This window comes from Populus alba, chromosome 16 (assembly GCF_005239225.2).
Source record: "Populus alba chromosome 16, ASM523922v2, whole genome shotgun sequence".
Taxonomy (NCBI): Eukaryota; Viridiplantae; Streptophyta; class Magnoliopsida; order Malpighiales; family Salicaceae; genus Populus; species Populus alba.
In genome coordinates, this window is record NC_133299.1 from 15,265,275 (window position 1) to 15,289,834 (window position 24,560).

Genomic DNA, 24,560 nt, shown 5'->3' on the forward strand with positions numbered 1-24,560 from the left:
CACACTTTTTTCGTTATGATAAAATCCTCACACCATACATCTCTAAAGAGACTTGCTAACAACGCCATCATTTTTTTCCATGGAAAGTTCGGTTGATTTTTGGTTACATAAAGGGATATCACTTTCTATTTATATAATAATCAAATAGAATGTACGTAGTCGTTGGAAATCTATTTTATTAAAAGAAATTACTAAATACACTGTCATCAAACTATATCTACTTATATAATATATTATTATATTAAAAAATAATATAAAATCATATCTTATAATTTTAAACAACAATTTAAGTTTTTATAGATTTGAGAATATCATTTGACATAGTATGGGAGTTTTGATAGTTTAAGTTTTTAGATTGAGATTGTTCTTTAATAAAATATTTAAAATTTTAATTACTAAAATAATCATAAGTTTGAATTCCACCATATTTATAGTAATTAATAAAATTAAGTATAATATAATGTAAGTTTAAAGAATTTTATATATTAAATAATATAAATTATATATTAAAATTTCATATAACAAGCTGGCTTTTAATTTGATAAATGAATGTTTGTATATATTCAAGTCTAGCAAAAACTAGTAAAAAATAAGGTGTGAGAAAGCATGCATTGAAAATTTCATCACAATTGGAATAATTACGTCGGGGGAGCAGGTTTTTTTTTTTTTTTTTGTTGAAAAAATAGTGGGGGGGTTAGCTAACACTTAAACAATGACTAAATCAAACAATTTTTTTAGCACAACATCTATCACTTATATAGTCATGGCCATGACATTTGCAGTTTTGACAATTCTAAGCTTCTCGTAAGTCTCAAACATGGCCGCCAAGGCCTGAACAATAAAGAACATGGCAGTACCATTTCCCTCCTCCTGTCTATAAATATCCATTTCAAATCAACCAATGGGCATAGAAAACACTTGTTACTAAAGATTTCACCGCAGGTTTGGAGAAAAAACATGGTTTCATTAGGCATCTTGAGTCTAATTTCTACCTTGTTCCTTGTGTTGGCTGTTCCTACTACAGCTTCTTCTTCAAAACTTTCTCCAAATTATTACGACAATGCGTGTCCCAAAGCCTTACCAGCTATCAAACGAGTTGTGGAGGCGGCGATTAACAAAGAAAGACGCATGGGTGCTTCTTTATTACGTCTCCACTTCCATGATTGTTTTGTCCATGTATTGCACTAACCGGTGTTCTAATTTATTCTTATTTATCACATAATTATGAGGTCTTAATTATCACAAGTTTTATATATAGTAATGGGTTTGGCTTTAATTTGCTGTTTATGATATAGGGTTGTGATGCGTCACTTCTCTTGGACTCCACATCCGCTTTTGACAGTGAAAAGAAAGCGGGTCCTAACAAAAACTCAACTAGAGGATTTGAAGTTATTGACCAAATCAAGTCGGAGGTGGACAAAGTCTGTGGGAGGCCAGTGGTCTCTTGTGCAGACATTTTAGCTGTTGCAGCTCGTGATTCCGTGGTTGTGGTGTGTAGTTTATTTACCATTTCTACTCTTGCATGTCCAATGAAGATAAATTGCATTTTTTTTTTTTTTTTATGTATATGTAATCCTATAGTAACGTGCGTGTGTAAAAATATGTGCAGCTAGGAGGACCGACATGGGCAGTGCAGCTAGGGAGGAGAGACTCTACCACAGCTCGCAAAACCACGGCGGAGAAAGACATCCCAACACCGCTTATGAACCTTACTGACCTAATCAACATCTTCAAAAAGCATGGTTTAGATGAGAGAGATCTTGTAGCTCTCTCTGGTGCCCACACGATAGGGTTTGCACAGTGTTTTACCTTCAGAGACAGAATCTACAACGAAACTAACATTGACCCTAAATTTGCTCGAAAACGCAGATTAACCTGTCCACGCACTGGAGGTAACTCAAACCTTGCCGCTCTAGACCCATCACATGCAAACTTTGATGTTAGATACTTCAACAAATTGTTGAAGAAAAGAGGGTTACTTCACTCTGATCAAGAACTCTTCAATGGAGGCTCCACTGATAGCTTGGTAGAGGCTTACAGCTCAGACGCCAAGGCTTTTTGGGCTGACTTCGCTAAGTCTATGGTGAAGATGGGGAATATAAACCCACTGATTGGAAAGAAAGGACAAGTTCGTTTGAATTGTAGGAAGGTGAACTAAAATGTTCCTACTTTGGATTTCAAAATAGAAAAATATTATTAGTAGTCTCGTGCTACACAGTGAGTTAGTAGTCTCGTGCTACACAGTGAGTTTGTATTTTTATTTAAAAAAAAACAATGTTTAAATATCCCATGTACGTTTTAAATTAATAAAAAAATTTAACAACGTGGTTATAGTCTCCTTTTATTTTAATATCAAATGATGGAAATAAATAAAAAAATAATAATTAATTTCTAGTCAATTAAATATGAAATAATGAAATTGAATAAAAAAACAAGTACAAGTGAACACAAGTTAGCGTAATAGATATATAACTTAGATAATAAGGAGCAAGTTAGTCTGGATTAACCCATCATACCTGCATCTCAAGTCATAAAATTAGAATAACATAATAGATAATGAATCAAAGAAAACCACAAAGCCATTTTTTCTTTAAAAAAATGATATTGAATAATGAAATTAAAAAAAAAAATGTCACCCCGTTAACTTTTCAAACTAGTAATTAGGGTCCTCCTTAAATGAAAAGCATCATATATGAAAAAATCATGCAAGCCTAATCCTCAACAAATCAAATGTTGAAGGATGAAATTAGAAGAAAAAAAATATAACCACATAAAAGTATCCAAAATAAGAAAAGACCAAAAATTTAAAAAAAAATAGCAATTAAAAAAATAAGGATAAAAATCAAAATAAAAAATAAATTAGACGAAAACTATAATTTTGTTAACATATGGTGAAATTGAAAAGATAAATAGTTTTAATAAAAAGATAAAAAAAAATCAAAAGAATAAGGACCAAATTGAAAATAAATAATATAGCATAAAATAAGGACCAAATTAGAAAAAATAGCATATGAAAAATTAGGATTGAAGGATGGAATTGAAAACAAATAAAGTTTTTACAAAAACATCAAGAACAAAAATTAAAATTAAAATTAAAGACTGAAATTCAAATATCAAGAACAAATTAGATGACTAATCTATAATTTTCAAAGGATAAGAGAGGAAAAAAAAAACTCACCGACGATAAATTGTCTCACTACCACCAACACATGCCATACCAACAAGAAAAGGACACGTCGATACATCTAACAAGACGACAAAAAAGCATTTTTTCCACTAGGAGGCACTTCATAAACCACCTGAAATGCGTGAACGCCTCCCACATGAACTTGGTCTTGATGAATTTGGTAATAACAGAAAAACCAGAATGAAAAGATCAAAAGACTCTTGAATGTACAATCTAAGTTTTTTTTATTTAAAGGGTAAACTTGTTATTTGACTATATTTAAGAAAATAAAAGGATATGAAAAACCATGTGTTCTATTTTTAAAATTTTTTATTTGAAGAGTGATTATGTCATTTATTATGTTTTGAAAAAAATTAGAAAATATATATACGTCCTAGTCAATCCTTTAATAACTAATACAAAAGATATAAATACTCTCAAAACCAAGACATTTAATTTTTTAAGAATAGCAAAAAATTCATTATAGCGTTGAATAGAAAAATATATTTATAGCCATGGTGAATTTGTCTTCCATATTAGTTTAGTTGTTTTGTTATTTTTGTTTGATTATTTTTTTAGCAATGTGTGCCGTTATTTAATTAAATAAGGCATGGTTTTACCTCTTCTTTGGGAGAAATTAAACGTCTGTAATAGTGAATAATATGATTAATACATTCATTTCAATTTTGTACTATAATTAACTCTTTTTATCTACCAAAATACCTGGGAACTGTGTGCTTTTTTTATAATATCCAATTGACTTTTTTCATGTAAACTTTTCTTTGTGAAGAAGCAGGTGAAAGTGTGTGAATCATAATGGATTTGATTTTAATTTACTGCGCAAGTTTTTTTCCTTTCTAAATCAATATACATAGAGACCATCCAAGAAAAAGTGGAGGGGGGAAAACACTAATCCAATTAATTAGTAATTGAAGGTTATGGGACTTCAAAAGATCCAAGAGAAAGCTTTAAAAGCCTTTCAGCTTCTCTGGGACACCGTGGCACTCTCTCTTGGAAGAAGCAGAAGGAAAAGGGCTGAAAAGAAAGTGTGAAGACAGACATATAGTTGGAGCTTGGAATGCTGATTTGTGATTTAACAAAAGATATATATAAAGACAGGCATCGAAGTCAAGCACCTTCTGTTTGCCCTGTGGGAAAAATTAGGAGCAAACTAGTAAAAAGCCTTGGTGCTAGCTTTAGAACCAACTAGCAGCCCACTGGAAAACAGTGGCTAGATAACTGAGAGACGAAGGAAGGAAGAGGAATGTGAAAGCCCACTTATGCTCCACTCCATCTCCATGCATGGTGAATACAAGGACATTTCGAGTTTCTTGGGTTAGCTGAGATTGAAGATCATTTTATCATCATGTGGAGGCTTTTCTTGACAATAACATCAAGATGCTTCTCAACATCAACAAGCAACAGAGCACTTAAATGGTGGGATCATGTAGCCCCTGCTCCAAAGATCCCATTACTAGTGTCACGGAGGCTTTTATTGCTGACACTAGTCCCACAAAGATCTATCTTGGAGTGGTATATCTTTCTATTTCCAATACTTATTGATGGTGTTTTCTATAGTCTTGATTTGGTGGGTTGTGAATAGTATCTTCTTGTTCCAATTTTTAGGGAGCTTGTAGGGATGATGAAGGGAAACCTGTTATCCTTCAATGTGTTAGAGAGACTGGGGCCAAGATTACTGGTTGTGACTTCTTGTGAGTTTCATTTGCTTAATTTACTTATTTAGTGTAATTTCTTGGTATTCATCAGAATACTACCTATATGTTTGATGTGTTTGCTTACAATGATATCTTTTAGAAACCCCAGCTCTAATTAGGAAGAAGAGAGCTTGGCTTTTAACTTACATTTTCTTTTTGTCCAGAGCTTCTCTGTAATTTAGAAGTTCATAATTTGCTGTTTCTTTGTAATGTTGCTCTTGTTTCTAGCATGAACAGTTCATTTTAGGGTCACTACATATCTAACTTCAAAATGACAATTTCAACATTTTAATGCCCTCGATCATGGCTGTTCTGAAATGGGAATTATCTATAGTAATTATGGTGCCATCGAATTGATCTAATTTTGTATTTCAATCTGTTTGTACAAGTAAACTGTTAATTGTAAAAAGAAGAGACAAAATGTGGATTTGATTTGTTCTTACTGCTCATATATTTTAGACAAGTTTACAGAGAAATGGTTAGTCATGCTTCCCGCATATTACAAATAAATTCATTCAATTGCCAAAACCATTTGTTGAAAGCAAATTTTATCCTTCTTTGCACAAACTCCTCTCTGCTACCGAATCTTTTATGGTCTCAACTTTTTAGAGGTACTGGCAGGGAGTCGGTTTCTTCTGCAGTGAGTTCAAAACTAGTTGCGGGGAGTGTCAAATCGGTTAATGGAAAGAATTCGGATGTTATAAAAGGGAGATATGCTGGAATTCAAGCTCTGTCAGGAACTGGTGATTGTAGTCTCTTTGCTGAGTTCCAGAAGCATTGCTGTCCTGAATCTCCAATGTATTTGCCTGATCCCACTTGGTCCAAGCAAGTTTGTTTGGTATCTTCAGTAATTTCTCAGGTATATGAACCCAATTGTTTAAATTGGATAGTGAATGAGCTCCATTCTGTCATTGACATTCAATCTTTGGCAATGCATGGTGATGATGTGTGTACATATCCGCAGCATGGCGTGCCACCACGAGGTATTGTTCCACATGGCTTCCGGTGGTTTTTATCCCTTAAAAGACTCCTCGCAATGAGAGAGGTGTCCTTGGTGCCATATAAGCAACTAGGGTCCTCATCTCCTAACCGATGTGGGATAATTGCATCATCAGAGCCCCCCCAGACGAGGGGCTTGGCTAGAGCACATGACACGTTCCCACAGATGGCGCCAACTGATGATGCGTGTCCATATCCGCAGCATGGTAGGTCCACCACGAGGTATTGTCCCTTAAAAGGCGTCTCGGAATGAGAGAGGTGTCCTTGGTGCCATATAAGCAATCAAGACCCTCGTCTCCTAACTAATGTGGGATAATGGCATCATCGGAGACCCCCAGACAAGGGGTTTGGGTAAAGCACAAGACTCATTCCCATAAACAGTGCCAGCTGATGATGTGTGTGTTCATATCCGCAGCATGGTAGGCCCACCACGAGGTATTGTCCCGTATAGCTTCCAGTGGGTTTTGTCCCTTAAAAGACGTCTCACAATGAGAGAGGTGTCCTTGGTGCTATATAAGCAACCGAGGCCCTCGTCTCCTAACTGATGTGGACTAATGGCATCATCACATAGCTACCATAAAATATGGAGAGATGCCTTAGTTCCAGAGAGAACTTATCACTAAACTTTGCCGCCCTTTTGGATGATGTCAAGGTATAGCAGTCTACTAGAATTTGTGTCGCTAGAATAATTCTGTTTTTGGTAATTCAAAAGATGTGTCATGATTCTGAAACACTCTGTATCATTCGGTGACAAGGAGGCATATGAAACAATGAACAATAAGCAGGCTATCTCTGCATGACTTCTTTTTTAATCATCAATTTACCTCTGACATTTGCCATTCCTAACAGCTCTTTCCTTTCTGAATATGTATACTTGCTGGGAAGAATACTACACATGCTGCATATTAATCTTTGCAAAATGTGGAGAGAGGAAAAGTATCAAATTTCATTAGTTTTTTCCGTTTATTGTGTCTGTAGAATGCCCCAGATTGTTCATTTTTCATACTCCGCTCTTGCGCTCACAACCCAGCTGGGGTTCTCTACTGAGGAACAGTGGAGAGGAATTTCATATCACTTTAAGCTAATTATGCCAGAGCTGCGAGTCTCCGACATTTCTGCATATCCTGATTGTCAACCTGAGTCTATCTTGCTTATTTTTTAGGTAAAAAAATCCTTCCCCCTTCTTTGACATGGCTTATCAAGGTTTTGCAAGTGGGGATATTGGCAGGGATGCCCAATCAATCCGGATTTTTGTTGAAGATGGGCACCTAATAGGTTGTGTTCAATCCTTTGTGAAGAACATGGGATTATATGGACACCGAGTTGGTTCTCTCAAGCATGTACATGTTCTGGATTATATTTCGTAGTTGTGACTTGTGTGCATATTTTTCGTTTTGAAGGGTTGGAATAGTTGGTTTATTCATGATTTATTAGAGCAGGTAGCTAATTGAGACTTTAGCTTTTGCACCTAGTTGAGATAATTATAGATTATGAATAGTGAGAAGCCTATAATAGCAAACAAAACCAGAGAATGTAATTGACAAAGTCCTAAGCCATCCCCTTGTTATCTTCACTGCCTTGAATGATAGTCTGATATTTCAATCTGGTTGATGTTCAGATAACCTTACAGTCCTTGCCTCTAACCATCCTTTCTCCTCTTTAGGTTTGAGTTACGATATAGGCTACTTTTGCTTCTTTCAGCGTCCTCTGCAATGATGCAAAGCAAGCAGTTGCAATTGAAAGTCAACTTCAGCAGATTGGCATGGCAATGCAAATATTTCTTCTGATCTTACCTGAAGAAGAAGATCATGGCAAATCGCGTTCAAAGTCTGCGGACTACTTTGCGGGAAAGCCTTGAGCAATTGGGCTCTTCACTCAGCTGGGAACATGCAACTAACCAGGTTGGTGGCTTTTCGTTGTAGCTCCATTCATATTGCTTCAAGTGGAGAGTACTTGAAATAAAGAGAAAGAAAACCTAAACTTGAGCATTTAACTGTAAACATTCAGCTCACAAGTTACCAAATTGCAGGTTGGGATGTTTTGCTTGTCTTGCTTAACCCCTGAACAGGTTGATCGGCTGGTAAGGGAATTTCACATATACATGACTTGAAATGGACGTAAGAGGTAAAATTTTCTTTGAAAAATACATAAATCAAATTAATTGAATGAGTGTGAGTTGTTTTTTCATTTTCTTTATATCAATTGCAGGAGGTATAGAAATAACATGAGCTGTCTGATACGACTGTCCTTGTACTGTGCAGCATGGCTGGCGTTACCATTGGTCATGTGAATTATTTAGCAAATGCAATTCATGTGGTAGCTAAATTTGGTTAGGAAACATTGATTCTCTTTAACCGTCTTCATCGGCTTACGCCCTGATTGATGCTCAATTTTTGTGTTATTAAAGACTAGTTAAGTGATGATAACCATGAAAGAGTAAAAATATCAGTCTTTGAATCTGTCTTCTAATTGTTCTAATGACCTTGTGAATACGAGTCTACTTCTTTTACAGAGTATCTATCTATGTAATTGTTCATGTCTCTCCCCGATATAAGCTTCTGAGTTCTAACAGAACTACTTTATTAGAACTTGTGATGATTTCTTGCTAGTTTTTAATCAATGAATTATCATATAAAGACTCTGAAAGTTGCTTTTAATTTATTAGAATCTCGCTCGATATTGCAGGCATTCATTGAGAAACAACAGAAAAGGAATCATGGTTTGCTTCTGAAGCAACTAAAACTAAAAGAGCCTAGCTACTGTAATTGGGTAAAGCATCAGAAAGTTTGAAGCATGGAAAATCTAGACCAAATGCCATAGAAAATATGGACCTGTGAAACACGCTCAAGATGCCGACAAGTTGGAAACAGGCAAAGCTTGAGCAATAAGTATTTGTTAGTTATTGGATTTCCTTTTCGGAATCTTCTTTATGCGAGGTTCTTCGGGCTCACGTGGTTATCTTTGCTGGTCACGAGAAAGAACAAAAGGAGAACCTTCAGTACATCTTTCTTTCTTCTTTTTGGTCTCTAGGTTCTTAACAGCACATGTGCTTTGGACCCGTAATATTGGCTAATTGAACTTTTCTAGGAAAGAACTGTCCATGAGTCAAGGTTATGAAGGAAATTTCCCTGAACTTTGTATTCCATCTGATTTTGCTTTGTTTATGCTTATCTTCTGGGATTACATGAGCAAGATCTGATCATGTCTGAAGCAGTTGATCAATAATTCATAAACTAGACAAGATGAACAAGGATTACGCATTCATGCAACGATATTTGATTGAATAATTGCGTGGTAGGTGGAGCAACTCATTTATTGATCTTATTTAGAGACAGGCAGGAGCTCAATTTCATCATCTTACAGAACATGACAAGATTTCTATACGAGACAGAGAGACAACTCAGAGCCAAGAGATGTTCTGGTGAAATTAAATATCTTGGTAGGAAACCGCGCCAATCTTTCCTCGCATTAAATAACCACACATGCAGAGAAAGGGACAGACAGAAACCTCTAACAAAAATGTTTTTCAGCAATCAATTACGAATTGCACCCCACCTTACTATGTGACAAGAGTATCTTCGAAAAAAATGCAAGTGTCCAACCAGTTGTGTTCTTGTGGGGTAGAGATCCATGCTCACTTAAGGCAATGTTTTGTCATAGAAATTAATAAGCAATTAGAGATGTAAGGCAGCTAATAATTTCATGCACAACATGTAAGTGTATTTTGGTTACTTGATAGAATTACAAGACAATGACTCTGATAATTCTTGCCCCTCAAAATGGAAATTAGATCAACAACAGTGCAGACAGGAGCATCGCATCTTCTTCTTTTCTCAAAACAGCCAGACTTTCAAGAACTTCATTTTCTTGAAGTTTCACTAAATTTAGAAGAAGGGGATGATGATGAAGTTCTAATAACTGAGATGCTGAATTAAGTAGATACATCACAATAGCAAAATAAACCAGCTATGTTTTTGACAACATTCAAGATACATCTCATTAGTTTTGGTTGTTCATGCCACACAACCATGGAAAAATTAAGACCAACAAAGATTAAAAACATATAGCATAAACATGTGGAGATGTGGAGAATTTCTGGGCAGCACCTAGCTAGGCCAGATCAAACACAGTTGACTAACCATTGATTACCACACACCATAGCATCCTCGAAGCCCACCAGTACTAGTACTTCTCCCACTGATGCCAAAGCACAATTTTGAAGAAGGTGATGATCCCATATTGTGTGATTCTTCAAAATCATCAGAAACCGTTGAATCAAATGATGATCCACGGCTAGAAAACCCGCTCCTCTCATGGTACTTTCTTGGATTGCTCAAAGTAAGAAGAGTACTCGATGAAGTCAATGATGACCATGATGCAGAAGATGGGTTTGGTGACAGATGTGTTGCTGAAGAGGACACATTGGTTTTCCTGAGATTGTTCCTTGGGAACAGGAAGCGTAAAAGATTGGATCTTGAGTGATTCTTGGTGGGTTTTTTATTAGAATTTGTATAGTAAGAGGGAGGTGGAGTTAGAGGAGGGAGTGTTTTTTCACAAAATGTGTACTTGGGGGTACCAGGCTGAGACTCCCACACAAACGGGACAGCAACAGATACTCCGCCATAGTACACTCTAAAAGAAGGATTAGCCATGGAGTTCTCTTTGGACATAAGCCTGGAGAAAAACTTGTCGTCTTGCTTTATTTCGAGGGCTTTTTGTGGATGGTCCACGTCTGGAGTAGCACTCCTAAGCATCTTGGATTGATGAGAATATTGTTGGTTTTCAGAGACTAGACAAGAAGGGTTGCAGAAATGAAAGAGAGGGAGGGAGCACCTAAGAATTTACAAGTACCTATGCACTCCATATATAACATGCATGATGGTTATTTTGACCTAAAATATTTTAGTGAGGGTGCATGGTGTCCCACACCAGAGCTTTAATGGCGTCACAGAGCCCCCTGGATATCATAGCTACCCGTTTTTTTACCATAATTCCCGGTGCTTGTTTTAACAGTGGCAGATTTGAAGGTCAGGATGCTCATGCACTTCGCAGCATAGAGATTCTCCCGACTGCGCAAGGCATGAAGGTTATTTTATCTACGTCGTAATGTCGAGGTTAAAAACGTGGTGTTTTTTTCATTTTAACCATAGTTTAAACACATAGTGCTTTTTTACCATAAAAAGATTAATTTCTCGTATTGATTTTCATACAGAAAAATCAAGTTTCATCTATATATCCCATATGTTAACTAATAAAATATTTATGAAGCAATTGTTTTAAATGATTGGTTCAAACTCAAAATAACTACAAAAGTAAATTTACTTGTAATTTAGATCAATGTCTCAAAAATACATCTAAATGCTCTCTTTTTTTATTTCAATGATAAAACTATTTTCGAACAAGTTTTTTTTGTATATACGTAAGGGTGTTTGGGAGTATGGTAGCGGTTGTTTTTCAAATAGTTTTTCGTACCGAAAAGCATGCCAATAATATTATTTTTATTTTTTAAAAATTATTTTTAATATCAGCATATCAAAACGATCCTAAAAGTACAAACCGCACTCAATTTTAGCAAAAATTTAAAATTAAAATTTTCCAAAAAGCAAGTTCAACCACAATGTCAAACGGGCACTATTTGGCCATGTTGACTCTAAAAAGCTATGGCTTCGAGGAGCAAGTCATGTAATCCAAGGGCTTTATAATATGATAGTCAAAGTAATTCAAGGGCATGATAATATGATAGTCAAAGTACTACTTGAAACGCTAGGTTTATGGGGGTGTTTAGAAGTATGGTTGTAGTTATTTTTTAAAATGAATTTTACTCAAAAAAAATATGTTAATAATATTTTTTTATATTTTAAAAATTATTTTTGAGATCGGAAAATTAAAATAATTTAAAAAATATTAAAAATATATTAATTTAAAATTAAAAAAAAATCAAATTTTTTAAAAATACTTTTTATATGGAGAGCAAAACGCCCTCATACTCCAGTAGCGTACGTGGACTGTAAATGCTTTCACATTAAAAATAATATTCGCTTGCACGTACGGTACATAAATTAAAATATAGCTCCCTTGAAGGGACATCTTTCATGAATGTGAGCCATAACCATTCATGGAGAGCTGCCGTGGACTCAGTACGGCCGTGGGATGATTTTTTTTCCTTTTTTTATTAAGAGTATTTTAACGTTTAGTTTATATGTTAATTGAAAATTGAAAGAATTTTCTTTGCTTTATAAAAAAATATATATTCATATTCTGTCAAGATTCTATCAAAAATACTTTTTCTTCGATGTAATGTTTTAGTTTCTTAATTAAGATATTCTATCAAAGAAAAAAAAATGACAAAAAGATTAATTTCTCGTATTAATTTTCATACATCAAAATCAAGTTTCATCTATATATCCCATATGTTAACTAATAAAATATTTATGAAAAATTTGTTTTAAATGATGGGTTCAAACTCAAAATAACTACAAAAGTAAATTTACTTATAATTTAGATCAATGTCTCAAAAATACATCTAAATGCTCTTCTTCTTTTTTTTATTTCAATGATAAAAATATTTTCAAACAAGTTTTTTATATATATACTAAAACTAAGTCTCTTTTATTCAAATTTTAAGCAGCCCATCAATATCCAATTTACAATTAATTATTATTTTTACCATCTTTATATAATATAAACCCTAGATGATACATTCATTTAAAAACTAGGTTAGTATATGCCCCTGTGGAAGTGGTAGGAACACAAATTAGACATTTGAGTGCCGTTTGGCCATGTTGAATCTAAAAAGCTATGGCTTCGAGGAGCCAGTCATGTAATCCAAGGGCCGTGTAAAATGATGGTCAAACTACCACTTGAAATGCTGTTATATATGGGTGTTTGAAATTGTGATTGTTTTTTAAAATATTTTTTATTTAAAAAAATATATTAATAATAATTTTTTTATATTTTAAAAATTATCTTTAAGATAAACATATTAAAATAATTTTAAAAATATCAAAAATATATTAATTTAAAATAAAAAAATTTAATTTTTTTCAAAAATAATTTTTAAATATAATGCTAAACGCCCTCACACTCCAGTAGCGTACATGGACCTGTAAATGCTTTCACAATAAAAATAATATTTGCTTTCACGTACGGTACATAAATTAAAATATAGCTCCCTTGAAGGGACATCTTTCATGAATGTGAGCCATAACCATTCATGGAAAGCTGCCGTGGACTCAGTACGGCCGTGGGATGATTTTTTTTTCCTTTTTTTATTAAGAGTATTTTAACGTTTAGTTTACATGTTAATAGAAAATTGAAAGAATTTTCTTCGCTTTATAAAAAAAATATATATATATTCATATTCTGTCAAAGATTCAATCAAAAATACTTTTTCTTCGATGTAATGTTTTAGTTTCTTTATTAAGATATTCTATCAAAGAAAAAAAAATTGACAAGATGTGAATAAATTTTTTTTTTAAAAAAAATGTATTTTTTCGTTGAAGATATTTCCGTAAAAATTATATCTCAAAATTTTGTTTTATTACTAATTTTTATCGCATTGAATTAGAATAATATAGAACACACTTAATTATTTATTTTCACAATCACTTTTAATATGTAAAACAATCCACTAATACTCTATTATTTCTTTCAATTTACTCATTTAAAATAACCGTTGCAGTAGGTAATTTCTATTCTAGGTCCTAACGGTAGTGATGAATCAAGTTTTTTGAAGCTTCGTGGAAAAGGCTAAAACTTTATCTAAAAAGGTTTATTATATAGGATAGAAATTAATTATAAATGATATAGCAAATTATTAAACTTAATATACTTGAATTCAATTCAAAAAAATATAAATCTAATAAGCTATCAAACCTAATATGATTAAATTTAGCTATATGCTAAGCTCAAGTAAACGTGGATCTAACAACTTGCTAAATCAACCTCTCTTGACCTTAAATAGACACCAAGTCCAATTGATCTAAGGGTCATTATAGACTCAAGTTAAGATTATACGGTTCCGTTTATTCGTTCTTAAAATTTTTAATATGAATTATTCATGTCAAGAATAATTATTTTTTTTTATTTATAAATGTATAAAAAGTCTCTCGATGGCCTATCACTTTTTCATTTCATTAATAATGTGTAATTGATTTTTTTTTTGTATTAATGATGTGTAAGAAATTTTTATTTCTCAATAATGTCATCAAAAAAAAATTATAATTTTTTAGCCCCTTCATTTCACCAAAACAAAAAGTTCAAGGATTATAAATATTCAATGAACTATCTAGATAAAATATTTTTTTTTTTACTCTCCAAGCATCAATACTTTAATTTTTAGAGTATTTATTATACCAAAATAAGAATAAACACCTTTATTATTGGAATTTAAATATTGTTTTTTATTTTTTACAATCTTCTATTTAAAAGTCATTAATTTCATCATTTGATTGTTTTTAAAACCTACCAAAATAATTGTTTTATAGTTGCTAGAATTTTTATCAATCATATATTTCTTGGGCTATGAAAAAAAAAGAAATATTTATATGAAAAAAGATATATTTATATGAACATGTGATTAGCCACTATTTAAATACCAAATAATCTCATTCATAAAAAATCAAATTTTGAGAATTTATCGGATAGTAATTCACCTGCAATCTATCCACTTTATCAAATAAAAAAAACATGAAAATATTTCATTGGAACATATAATTAATTTTAATAGAGTTAGTTGTGATATCAAATACTTTTATCCAAAATTTGTATTCAAACCAAATAATTAAATTACATCACTTTTATCTTCAATATTATCCATAATTCGAATTCAAAATTCATACTTTTCTAAGAATAAGTATTAAACCTATTTACCCCTAAATCCAACAAACTTTATATTCATAACAAATTCACTCGTAAAGCTAAGATTATTCATTTATCAATTAATTGAAACACAATTAAGCTTAGAACTTCGATTTATTATTGGAAAAAAAATACTAAACACATTTCTTCTAAAATCCCAACTAAACCTAAATTCATAACAAGTTAAATATTCCCAACCCTAAAATTACTCATTCATCTTTCAATTTAAACACAATTCAAGTTATAAATTCAAGTTATTATTGAAAACACATATTAAATATAATTCTTCCAAAATTCCAATTGAACCTAAATTCATAACAAAAAAAAAATTATAAACTTAAAATTACTCATTTGGGATATAATTAAGCTTATAACTTCAAGTTATTATTAAAAAAAAATACTAAACACAATTCCCTCAAATTCCCAAAAAGATCCGAACGTTATAATTAAGCTTATAACTTTAAGTTATAATTGAAAAAATATTCACCAGTAATTTTGTTGGTAACAGTTTTTTTCACAATGAACAACCATATCGACTTAAGAAAACATATAAGCTATGTTTGATTAGTATCTCAACAAAAAAAAAAATATATATATATATATAAAAGAGATATAAACATGTGTTTGATTGAAGCTAAAGAGACTAACATAAAAAAATTTTGTATGTACAACAATAAATTGTAGTGAATTTTTATTATAAAATACATAAAAATATGTGGTATTTATATCTTCATCTTTTATGTTCACACAAAATACATTAACTAATTAATGTGGGAATTGACAGTGGTCCTTCAAAACTCCTTTGAAGATTGAAGGCTGTTTTTGCAGCGGGCCTAGCAAGGGTGACCCTTCGATAAAGTGCGTGTTAGATTTGGAAGCTTGATTGAGCTAGATCATGACGTTAATTAGGCCAATCCTGGCTTTTTTTTTAGGGTTGAGTAATTAGCAGGATGCCATGCATGATGCCACATTTTAGCAGCCCATTTTCAGGCCTTGACGTCTTTCAACAAGCACAATACCACGCTTAAATATTGTTTCCGTGTGTTTATAGGATTGTCAAGGACTTTAATTTACATCTTTGAAATCTTCAAATCGATCTTAATTTGAAATTAATATATTGATGTACGAATCAATATATATATTACTCCCTCGGTTGCAGAATCAATATATATATATTCAGGCCTTAACATCATTCTATAAGCATAATACTTGATGTTGATAGGTTGTCAAGGCCTTCCAATCCCACAGTCCTCATCGTATTAAGACTTTAATTTACATCTTTGAAATCTTCAAATCGATCTTAATTTGAAGTTAATATATTGCTAGTGCTAGATTAGTCGTGGAACATGCATATACTTGATGTATTAATATACACACACACACTCCCTTGGTTGCAGAAGATAAAAAAAAAAACTAAAATTTATTTTTATAATTAGTAAAGAAATACTCTTGCATCACACAGATCATAAGATTTTCAAGGATTTTAATTATTTTATTACTTAAAAATTAAATTATAATTTTCTTAGGTGAAGAATACTTGTAAGTTGTATGGGACTAGGAGAGTAATTTTCTATTCTTTCTACTTGTTCTAATTAAGATCTCTATATCGAATTAATAATATAATAAAAGGTCTTTTGAAATGACCTCTTCAACAGCCATTAATGGTGGCATTTTCCATCAAACAGCATTCTGTGGACTTCAATTGTGACACTTGTTAGATTTCATGCCGGAGGAATTGGTGGAGATGATTTCTTTATTGCCCATTTGCCGTGCTTGTTGTTCTCATTGTTTTTCAAGGGAAAAAAAAAATCGAAACCCTAAGTTCTTGTGATTTTTGGGCCAGAGAGAGAAGAATAATATGGGTGGGCTTGGAGAATAGTGTTCTAAACCTACATCTTCTATTTGGGCTCTGTAAACAATGGGTTCGCTAGGGCTTTCAAGCCTGCATCGTCATAATGTTTTTTTTTTTTTTTTTTTATCTATCAATAAAATTATTGTTCTTCCATGAAGGGAAAAAAACACCTCTCTCAAACGGTAGGCTTGGAGGTTTGCTTGCTTTTTATCTATCCAACACGAGTGTACTTTTCTAGTTCTATCAACATTGTGATATTCTTAGAAACAAAATTGGTAATTCTATTAAAGTGAGTAAAAAAATATTATATCCATCAAATCATAATTTGAAATATAATTTAATAAAAAAATTAGATAATTAAATTGTTAATCAACTCAACCTATAATTTACAAAATTATTAATTTATCAAAATAATATCATTTTATTTTATTTTGATTGGATCAAATTTTGGATTAAATTCTATTAAGCCAACTAATTGTAGATAGGTAAATATTAAAACTCAACTTAATTAGGAATTGAGTAATGAGTTTAATAAATATGATTTAATAACAATGAGGTCATATTAGATCATTGAATTTGAATGAAAAAATAATTTTATTAAATATAAATGATCTAACCAACAACCAATGCCATCATTACGGTGACCCTCAATTCCTTTAAATGTTCATTAGGCTAATAAAGTGAATAACTTTACGTTACTAATAAGATCACCCTTCGTTTACTTTTCTAAGTTTCAACGGTCACCTCATAGTGTTTTGCTGGTGAAACGGAAAGCAAAGGTGAGCTTTAATAGATGTCATTATATATGTTGCCGCGTTTCCGCGGGTTATTATTATTTTTTTTTAAGTAAAAAAAAGGTATAAACTTATTAAATCATGGATATAAATTAAATCAAAAAATTTAAATATCATCTAATTTAATTTTAAATAATAAAATCACAGTTAAATTAAATAGCTAATATGATTTTTTGCATGACCAGCACACGATACGAGAAAGAAAAAGAAGAAAAAGTAATAAAGATAAGAAAAGTAATTTCAGGTTAAAACCATGTTGAACCACTATACACGCACTACTCAAAGAGAAAGATAATGTCGAGACAAATCAAATAATAAGACGTAATCATGGTTATAACCGCTGGAATCAGTCATACGCGCCACCATAATGCAGTTGAGTGGCTAACGTCTGCGAGGCACATATCAACAATTTTTTTATATTTTTTTGTACAAAACCAAAAATTCCTTTAGGATTAAACAAAAATAACAAACAAACCATAATAAAATTACAACCAAGCCTCTAACCCAGTGCTAAAAATTTCGAATGATAAGGGTAATGCAATAATTATATTGTTCTATCAAACAATATCGCGTTTTAGAATAACAATATTTTCTAATTATCATTATTATAAAACGCAATAATTATTTTATCATGTTTAAAAATACTAAATATAATAATAATATTTAGTAAAAATTATGATTTTGAATCACGATACGATGCAACTGTATATTTTACCTAATCTTTTTTAAATTATGTAAATTCACAAGTGTGTTTTTTATATATATACAGTGATAATCTTACAAAAAAATCTGAAAAAGAAAGGGAAGGGAACCCCACACGACATTCAAGAAAACCAGGTTCCTAGCTGCAATTATGTACCCCTTGAGTTAATCAAGTACATGTCTGAATTAAGTGATTATTTAATATTTTAATAATTATTATTTTTAAGTATTTTTCATTTAAAAATATATTAAAATAATTTTTTTATTTTAAAAAATATATTTTTTACATCAATACATTAAAAAAATTTAAAAATTTAAAAATATAAAAATAATTTAAATAAAAAATTAATTTTTTTAAAAAAAACTTAATTAAATACAAAACACATATTATATTTGCATGTGAATGTGGTTTTATAATTAATGATGTTATGCAGAAAAGAAATCACACAAAATTCTTACGTGGTGGTTGCTTGAAGACAAATGAATTGTTGTTTTTAGAATTTTTATGCTAAAAAAATTATCTTAATTTAATAATTTAAATTTTTAAATAAAATTTTAGGATATAATTTATATTTTTTTAATATATTCTCTTAAATAAAAGCGCTTTAACTTTAAAACTTGTATAAACCTATATTATCTTGTATTTAAATTTTATTAAATAAATAGGATAGTAAGATTTCAATTCATGATTGCTTGGTCATCAAGGTTTTGATACCATATTAAAAAACTATCTTAATCTAATAACTTAAACTTTTAAATAAAATCACAAAATATAATTTATATTAATTTTTATCATGTTTTTTTTATATTTTTAAAGGGTTATTTTGAGTGTCAACAAGAAATCTTTTTAAGCTCAAGATGAACTTTTGTGGCATGCTTGATACATACAAGTCAAATGAAAAGTGACAGACGGATGAGTAATGCCTAAGAACATCCTCTTGAGAGATAATGATAGCACAATTATAATAAAATTTATAAATCATTAGATTTGTCCAAATCGTCAATTTAATAAAATATATTTAGAATACCAGTCTTTTCAAACTTAATTATAATTATGAAATAAATTAATCATAAAAATTACATGGATAATTTTAATAATGTGTAAATTTTTTAGTGATTTAGCTTATGATGAAACTAAATTATCACTAGATTCAAATCGTATTTATTAATTTTTGAAATAGATGATACATGCGTGTCCAATTGATCTAGTGGTCGGAAATATTAATTTTTGAATCCCGTGTAAAAATCATAGGGTCCCTCCCTCCATAATCTAGACATGCGTGGCTATATATATGTGTGTGTGTGTGTGTGTGTGTTGTTGGCATGATATTCAATCAATAAGATAAATTGGCTCTAGCCCCGGGGGAGCTTAGCTTATTGAAATGAATAACGATGCCAAACTTAAATGTGCCATGGTGGGACGTGTCATTCATTAATTTAAATAACAAGGTAGGTCAAAATTTGAATTCAACCAATACATGGAGAAGAAATTTGGGCAACTACAAACACCTAGAATAACCGCGGGGGTTCTTCTTCGATTTAAAAATTCTTTAGTACCATTCTGTAGCATTATTCTATATAGTGGCTAAAATCAAAAAATAATTAAAATAATAATAATAGGTATTTAAATTTTAAAACATTATTTGATATTATTATTAAATTCAAATTAGTATAATAACCTTGAAACTTCATTATCTAACTACTTAACTAGACCTGATTTTAAGTTAAATCATATTAGAGTTGTTTTTATATGATTTAGTTCACTTCATGAGTTTAAATATTTAGATGATTAGTAAAAAAAATCTATAAATAAAATTAAGAAAACAATTCATAGAAAAAAAAAATAAAAACTTCATTAATTATACATATAAACAATGAAGAAAACGAGTCTATCTCTAACTTCTAGTATAAAGTATAGTAGAATGATTTTTATCAGGATAAGAAATACTAGCTAATATTCATTTTATTATATTTTGTTGGATTAATAACATAAGAGTAATTAGATAAAAATAATAATATAATGCAAACTGATTTGTTAGACATTTAAAAAGTATATTTCCTTCGTTAATTTTTTAGATTTAAAGCATTAATATCGACATTTAAAAAATTATCAAGTTATAATTAATATTTAAAACCTTTTAGGAAAAAAATTAGTATCGACACACATAATTTTTTTTTAAATACCCTTTATCGTCAATAAATAAAAATATTTTTTACAACCAAAGTTTTAGCAGCTTGATGTAGAGTTAAATGAATATAATGCTAATTCATGGGATTTGGTGCTAATTAATCATACCACTTGATTAATTTTATAATCAACGTACACGAGTGTCTCCAGATTCTAAAGCCATTGATTATGATGATAGTTCAAGTTTCAAAGCCACAGAAATCCGTTGATATTGTAATGGGCCCACTATTTTCAAAATCAGGAACCGCCGCATCATAAAATTAAAACAAAACCAATAGCAGAAGAATATCCCTCCCCACTTTCCCTGCACAACGAGGTAAAATACAGAAAAACCCCTTAGGCCTTTGTATTTTACAACATTTATGAGATGGTACGATCGAAACTTTTGAAAAACATAAAATAATAATATATTTAATAATTTTTTATTTAAAAAGATTTTGGAAAAACACTTTCAATCTCATTGTATTCTATAAAAAATATTTAATTTCTCAACTTTTAAATTTATTTAAAGTTCACATATTTTTGAAAATATCAAACAATCCCCATTTTTAAAAATAAACTCTATTATAATCCCAATCACCCTATAAATAAACATGATAAACTGTTACTATTCTCAAGGGCTTTTAAGTAAATTCGACACCTACGAAACTCTAACGTATACCTTGCCTATCTTTTTAGTTCCTTTCCCTCTCTCTGTCTCTCCCCCTCTTACTCTACTGTCTTAAAACTCTGTACGTTTACTGTCCCTTTACAAACACCATCACTTTCTCCTAAGCTTCTATCTGAATTTCAGAACTGATAAACAAACAGTGAGCAATTTTTTGTGGGTTTTCGAAATTGAAGTAATGGAGACCGAAATGAGCGAATCGGGTTCGGGCTCGAGAATCCTGGGCCAAGAAAAAGGGTCAGGTTCTGGGAGTATGAGGGCGGAGATTGATACATCAGCTCCGTTTGAGTCAGTTAGAGAAGCAGTGAGTCGATTTGGTGGAATCGGGTACTGGAAACCCTCTCAACAAAAACCAGAGGTTCCCCTCTCTCTCTCTCTCTATGAAATTGGGGTTTTGTTTGTTCTTGCTAAATTTGTGCGTCATTTCTTTTAAAAGTCTTCTTTTTATAACTTTTTTTTAAAGGAAATGTGTGTTTTGGATGTAAAAAGTTTGAATTTTGATAATTTAGGCGTTTATTTGTGTCATAGTTGTTAGGAAATCATGAGGTTATTTGAAAAATGTGGATGACTATGTTGGAGTTGCATAATTTGTGGGTCAAATTTAAATGTTGCTATTATTTTTGTGTTGTTTAGAAGACTGTGTACTGGCAATTTTAGCGACAAAAGATGATCTGCTGGATTCTGAATTTTCGTCGGAAGGCTGTACATTTTTATATTTTAGTTTTATTAGAGACACTTTGTTGTTACAGTTACCATGAAATCTGCCAGGTCATGGATCAACTCATACTTAAGGGAGGTAGTTAGTAGTTGCGGGTGAGAAAATCCGAGGAGTGTTCATGTTCTGTAGGTTGTTATTGAGAAGTTCAGTAAAGGGGATTAAGATCAACATTGATACATGATGGGGGATCTATCAATGGAGAAATACATTCACGCGTTTAGATTTTGTATATCTATGATACATTATTCAGCCTGGAACTGCTAGTTGTGTATGCGTGCACTAACACCCAACAAGAGACATTAAGTGTGCTTACTTTGTGTTTGGATGCTTTTTTTTTTTTTTTTTCCTGTGGTGCTTGATTTCCTTCTAAGGAGATTCACGCTTCTTGTTTTTTTCCTGTTCAATATTGGCAGGACATGGAAAATATTGACATTGCAAAGGTGGAAGAACAAGCAGAGCTGCTGGAGAAAGACCTGTTTGTGAAAGAAAGGGAAACACTGGATATTTTAAAAGAACTAGAAACGACAAAAGGGATTGTCGAAGAGCTTAAGTTAAAGCTACAGAAACAAGCAGCTGAAGTTAATGCGACCCTGGAGTCAAGTGCAGATGCTAGAAACGAGACTTCTAATTTTGATGAAGAAGAGAAGGATAACCTTGAAAATCCCAAGGAGGAAGAGCTTAAGTTAAAGCTACAGCAACAAGCAGCTGAAGTTAAGGCGGCCCTGGAGTCAAGTGCAGATGCTAGAAATGAGACTTTTAATTTTGATGAAGAAAAGAAGGATAACCTTGAGGATCCCAATCATCAGAATTTGATGGGAGGTTTGAGCCCATTGCCCTCTTCAGCCCCTGGCTTAATTTTATTGGAACTCAAACAGGCCAAGTTGAACCTTTCTAGGACTACTAATGATCTTGCAGACACTCGAACTTCTGTTGAGTTACTTAACAAGAAATTAGAGAAGGAAAGAATTTCACTTGAAAAGACTCGTGAGAGGTTGACCACGAATTCCTCTAAGATATCATCTCTTGAGGAAGAGCTGAACCAGACAAAAGAAAAGCTTCAACGGGCAAAAGATGCTGAAATGAATGGTGGTTCTGATAATCCTGTGGATATTTCTAGGGAGCTCCAGCGACTGAGTTCTGAAGCAGAGCAGTTCAAGAAAATGGGTGATGCAGCGAAATCTGAAGTTTTGAGAACATTATCTGAGATTGAACAAACAAAAAGTAGGATACAAACAGCAGAGATCAGGTTGATTGCTGCAAGAAAAATGAAGGAAGCAGCTAGAGCAGTGGAAGCTGTTGCTCTTGCAGAGATCAAGGCTTTGTCATGCCATGAGAATTCATCTGCGAAGTCCACACAAAAACCTGAAGGAGTAACTCTTACATTTGAAGAGTACTCGTCTCTAACCTGCAAAGCTAGAGAAGCTGAGGAACTTTCCAAGACTAAGGTAGTAGATGCCATGCTTCAAGTTGATGAAGCAAATGTTTCAAAGATGGAAGTCTTGAAGAAAGTGGAGGAAGCTACAGAAGAAATCAAAACCAGCAAAAAGGCCTTGGAAGAAGCACTAAACAGAGTTGAAGCTGCAAATAAGGGAAAGCTGGCGGTTGAAGAGGCTCTGCGCAGGTGGAGATCTGAGCATGGGCAGAAAAGGCGTTCCATTCACAACTCTGCTAAGTTTAAAAACCCCCACCCATCTCATCATAGGAGGGACTCTCGCTTGCTTGATGTGAATGGACTGAACCTAGTAAGCGATGGCTCGACACCTGTTTTGAAGCCAACCCTATCAATTGGGCAAATACTTAGCAGGAAACTACATCTGCCTGAAGAGTTTGAGACAGGGACAATGGCAGAAAAGGTTACTATGAAGCGAAAGGTGTCGTTGGGTCAAATGCTAGGTAAACAAAATGTTGATTTACCCCCAAGCTGGAAGGTTGACAAGGAGAACTGTCAGAAGCAGTTTTCTGGAAAGAGGAAGAAGTTTGGATTTGCTCGGTTCTCGCTTCTATTGACAAAGCAGAGTAAGAAAAAGAAGAAGCCAACTCCAAACTTGAGGTGATCCAGTGGCCAGTTTCTTTGGTTTGCAACGACACTAACTTCTAATTTCTTCGCTCATATTGCTTTTACTCCCTCTTCCACTCTCCTGTTTCTTAGTGTTCCTGGTGTTCTCATGCAGTTGTTTATGTTAGGTATTTGTCCTTAATATGTTTGCTGTAATATTATGATATGCATCTTTTCTTTAAAGCGGCCAGCCGGTTGCTATGCTTTAATGTTTCTGCCTGCTATTTGATGCCATCCCCTTAAAATGGCTGTCTGGTGATCAAAATCCTCTCATATAATCTTCGTACTCCAATCTGATGTTCTTGGAGCCTCTTGATCAAGGAATGCTGTCTGATTTCTCAGCAATGACTTCTCTGTTTCGAGATTAAAATGGAGCACCCAAGGCTAAGAGAGTTTATGCTTGAAAACAAATGGATTGGGACGAAAGGCACGTCAATTTTTAGACTTGCAATCACTAAGGAACTGCTACACATCGAACATTTCTCCATCATGTTTAATTAGCAGCAAAGCAAAGCCTAGATGCTGCCTAGATTTTGTCGGTGCAAAAGTAAAACAAATGAACATGAAATTGACCTATAAATCACTAACCATTCCATGTGCTCCAATGTGTCTCGGATTTACTATCCGCCATGATTACTAAAATTTTTATTTTTGATATTAATTTTGGTTAAAGTATTTTTTTATTTAAAAATATATTAAAATAATATTTTTTTATTTTAAAATTTATTTTTAATATTAACATATTAAAACGATATAAAAATATTAAAAAATATATTAATTTTTAAAATAAAAATTGGATGGCGTTTTCAAACAGTCACTTACAAAAGAAATGAACCTAGTTTAC

The 24,560-nt window shown here is 32.2% G+C and overlaps 2 protein-coding genes and 1 pseudogene across 2 annotated transcripts; all 3 read left to right on the plus strand.

Moving 5' to 3' along the window:
* The first annotated feature begins 870 nt into the window (after positions 1 to 870).
* Positions 871 to 2,336, plus strand: LOC118035629 (peroxidase 2). Its single transcript, XM_035041237.2, has 3 exons — positions 871 to 1,176; positions 1,296 to 1,490; positions 1,610 to 2,336. The coding sequence occupies exons 1-3, from the start codon at positions 958 to 960 to the stop codon at positions 2,156 to 2,158; spliced, it is 963 nt and encodes a 320-aa protein (XP_034897128.1). The 5' UTR covers positions 871 to 957; the 3' UTR covers positions 2,159 to 2,336.
* A 1,627-nt stretch (positions 2,337 to 3,963) lies between these two features.
* Positions 3,964 to 9,430, plus strand: LOC118035627 (uncharacterized; annotated as a pseudogene).
* An 11,534-nt stretch (positions 9,431 to 20,964) lies between these two features.
* On the plus strand, positions 20,965 to 23,950 carry LOC118035626 (WEB family protein At2g38370-like). Its single transcript, XM_035041233.2, has 2 exons — positions 20,965 to 21,300; positions 22,074 to 23,950. The coding sequence occupies exons 1-2, from the start codon at positions 21,121 to 21,123 to the stop codon at positions 23,712 to 23,714; spliced, it is 1,821 nt and encodes a 606-aa protein (XP_034897124.1). The 5' UTR covers positions 20,965 to 21,120; the 3' UTR covers positions 23,715 to 23,950.
* Positions 23,951 to 24,560: the final 610 nt, after the last annotated feature.

Coding starts and splice junctions, on each gene's coding strand:
- LOC118035629 (XM_035041237.2), top strand. CDS start 958: ATGGTTTCATTAGGCATCTTGAGTCTAATTTCTACCTTGTTCCTTGTG. Junction 1,177..1,295: donor TCCATGATTGTTTTGTCCAT/GTATTGCACTAA, acceptor TTTATGATATAG/GGTTGTGATGCGTCACTTCT. Junction 1,491..1,609: donor CTCGTGATTCCGTGGTTGTG/GTGTGTAGTTTA, acceptor AAATATGTGCAG/CTAGGAGGACCGACATGGGC.
- LOC118035626 (XM_035041233.2), top strand. CDS start 21,121: ATGGAGACCGAAATGAGCGAATCGGGTTCGGGCTCGAGAATCCTGGGC. Junction 21,301..22,073: donor CCTCTCAACAAAAACCAGAG/GTTCCCCTCTCT, acceptor CAATATTGGCAG/GACATGGAAAATATTGACAT.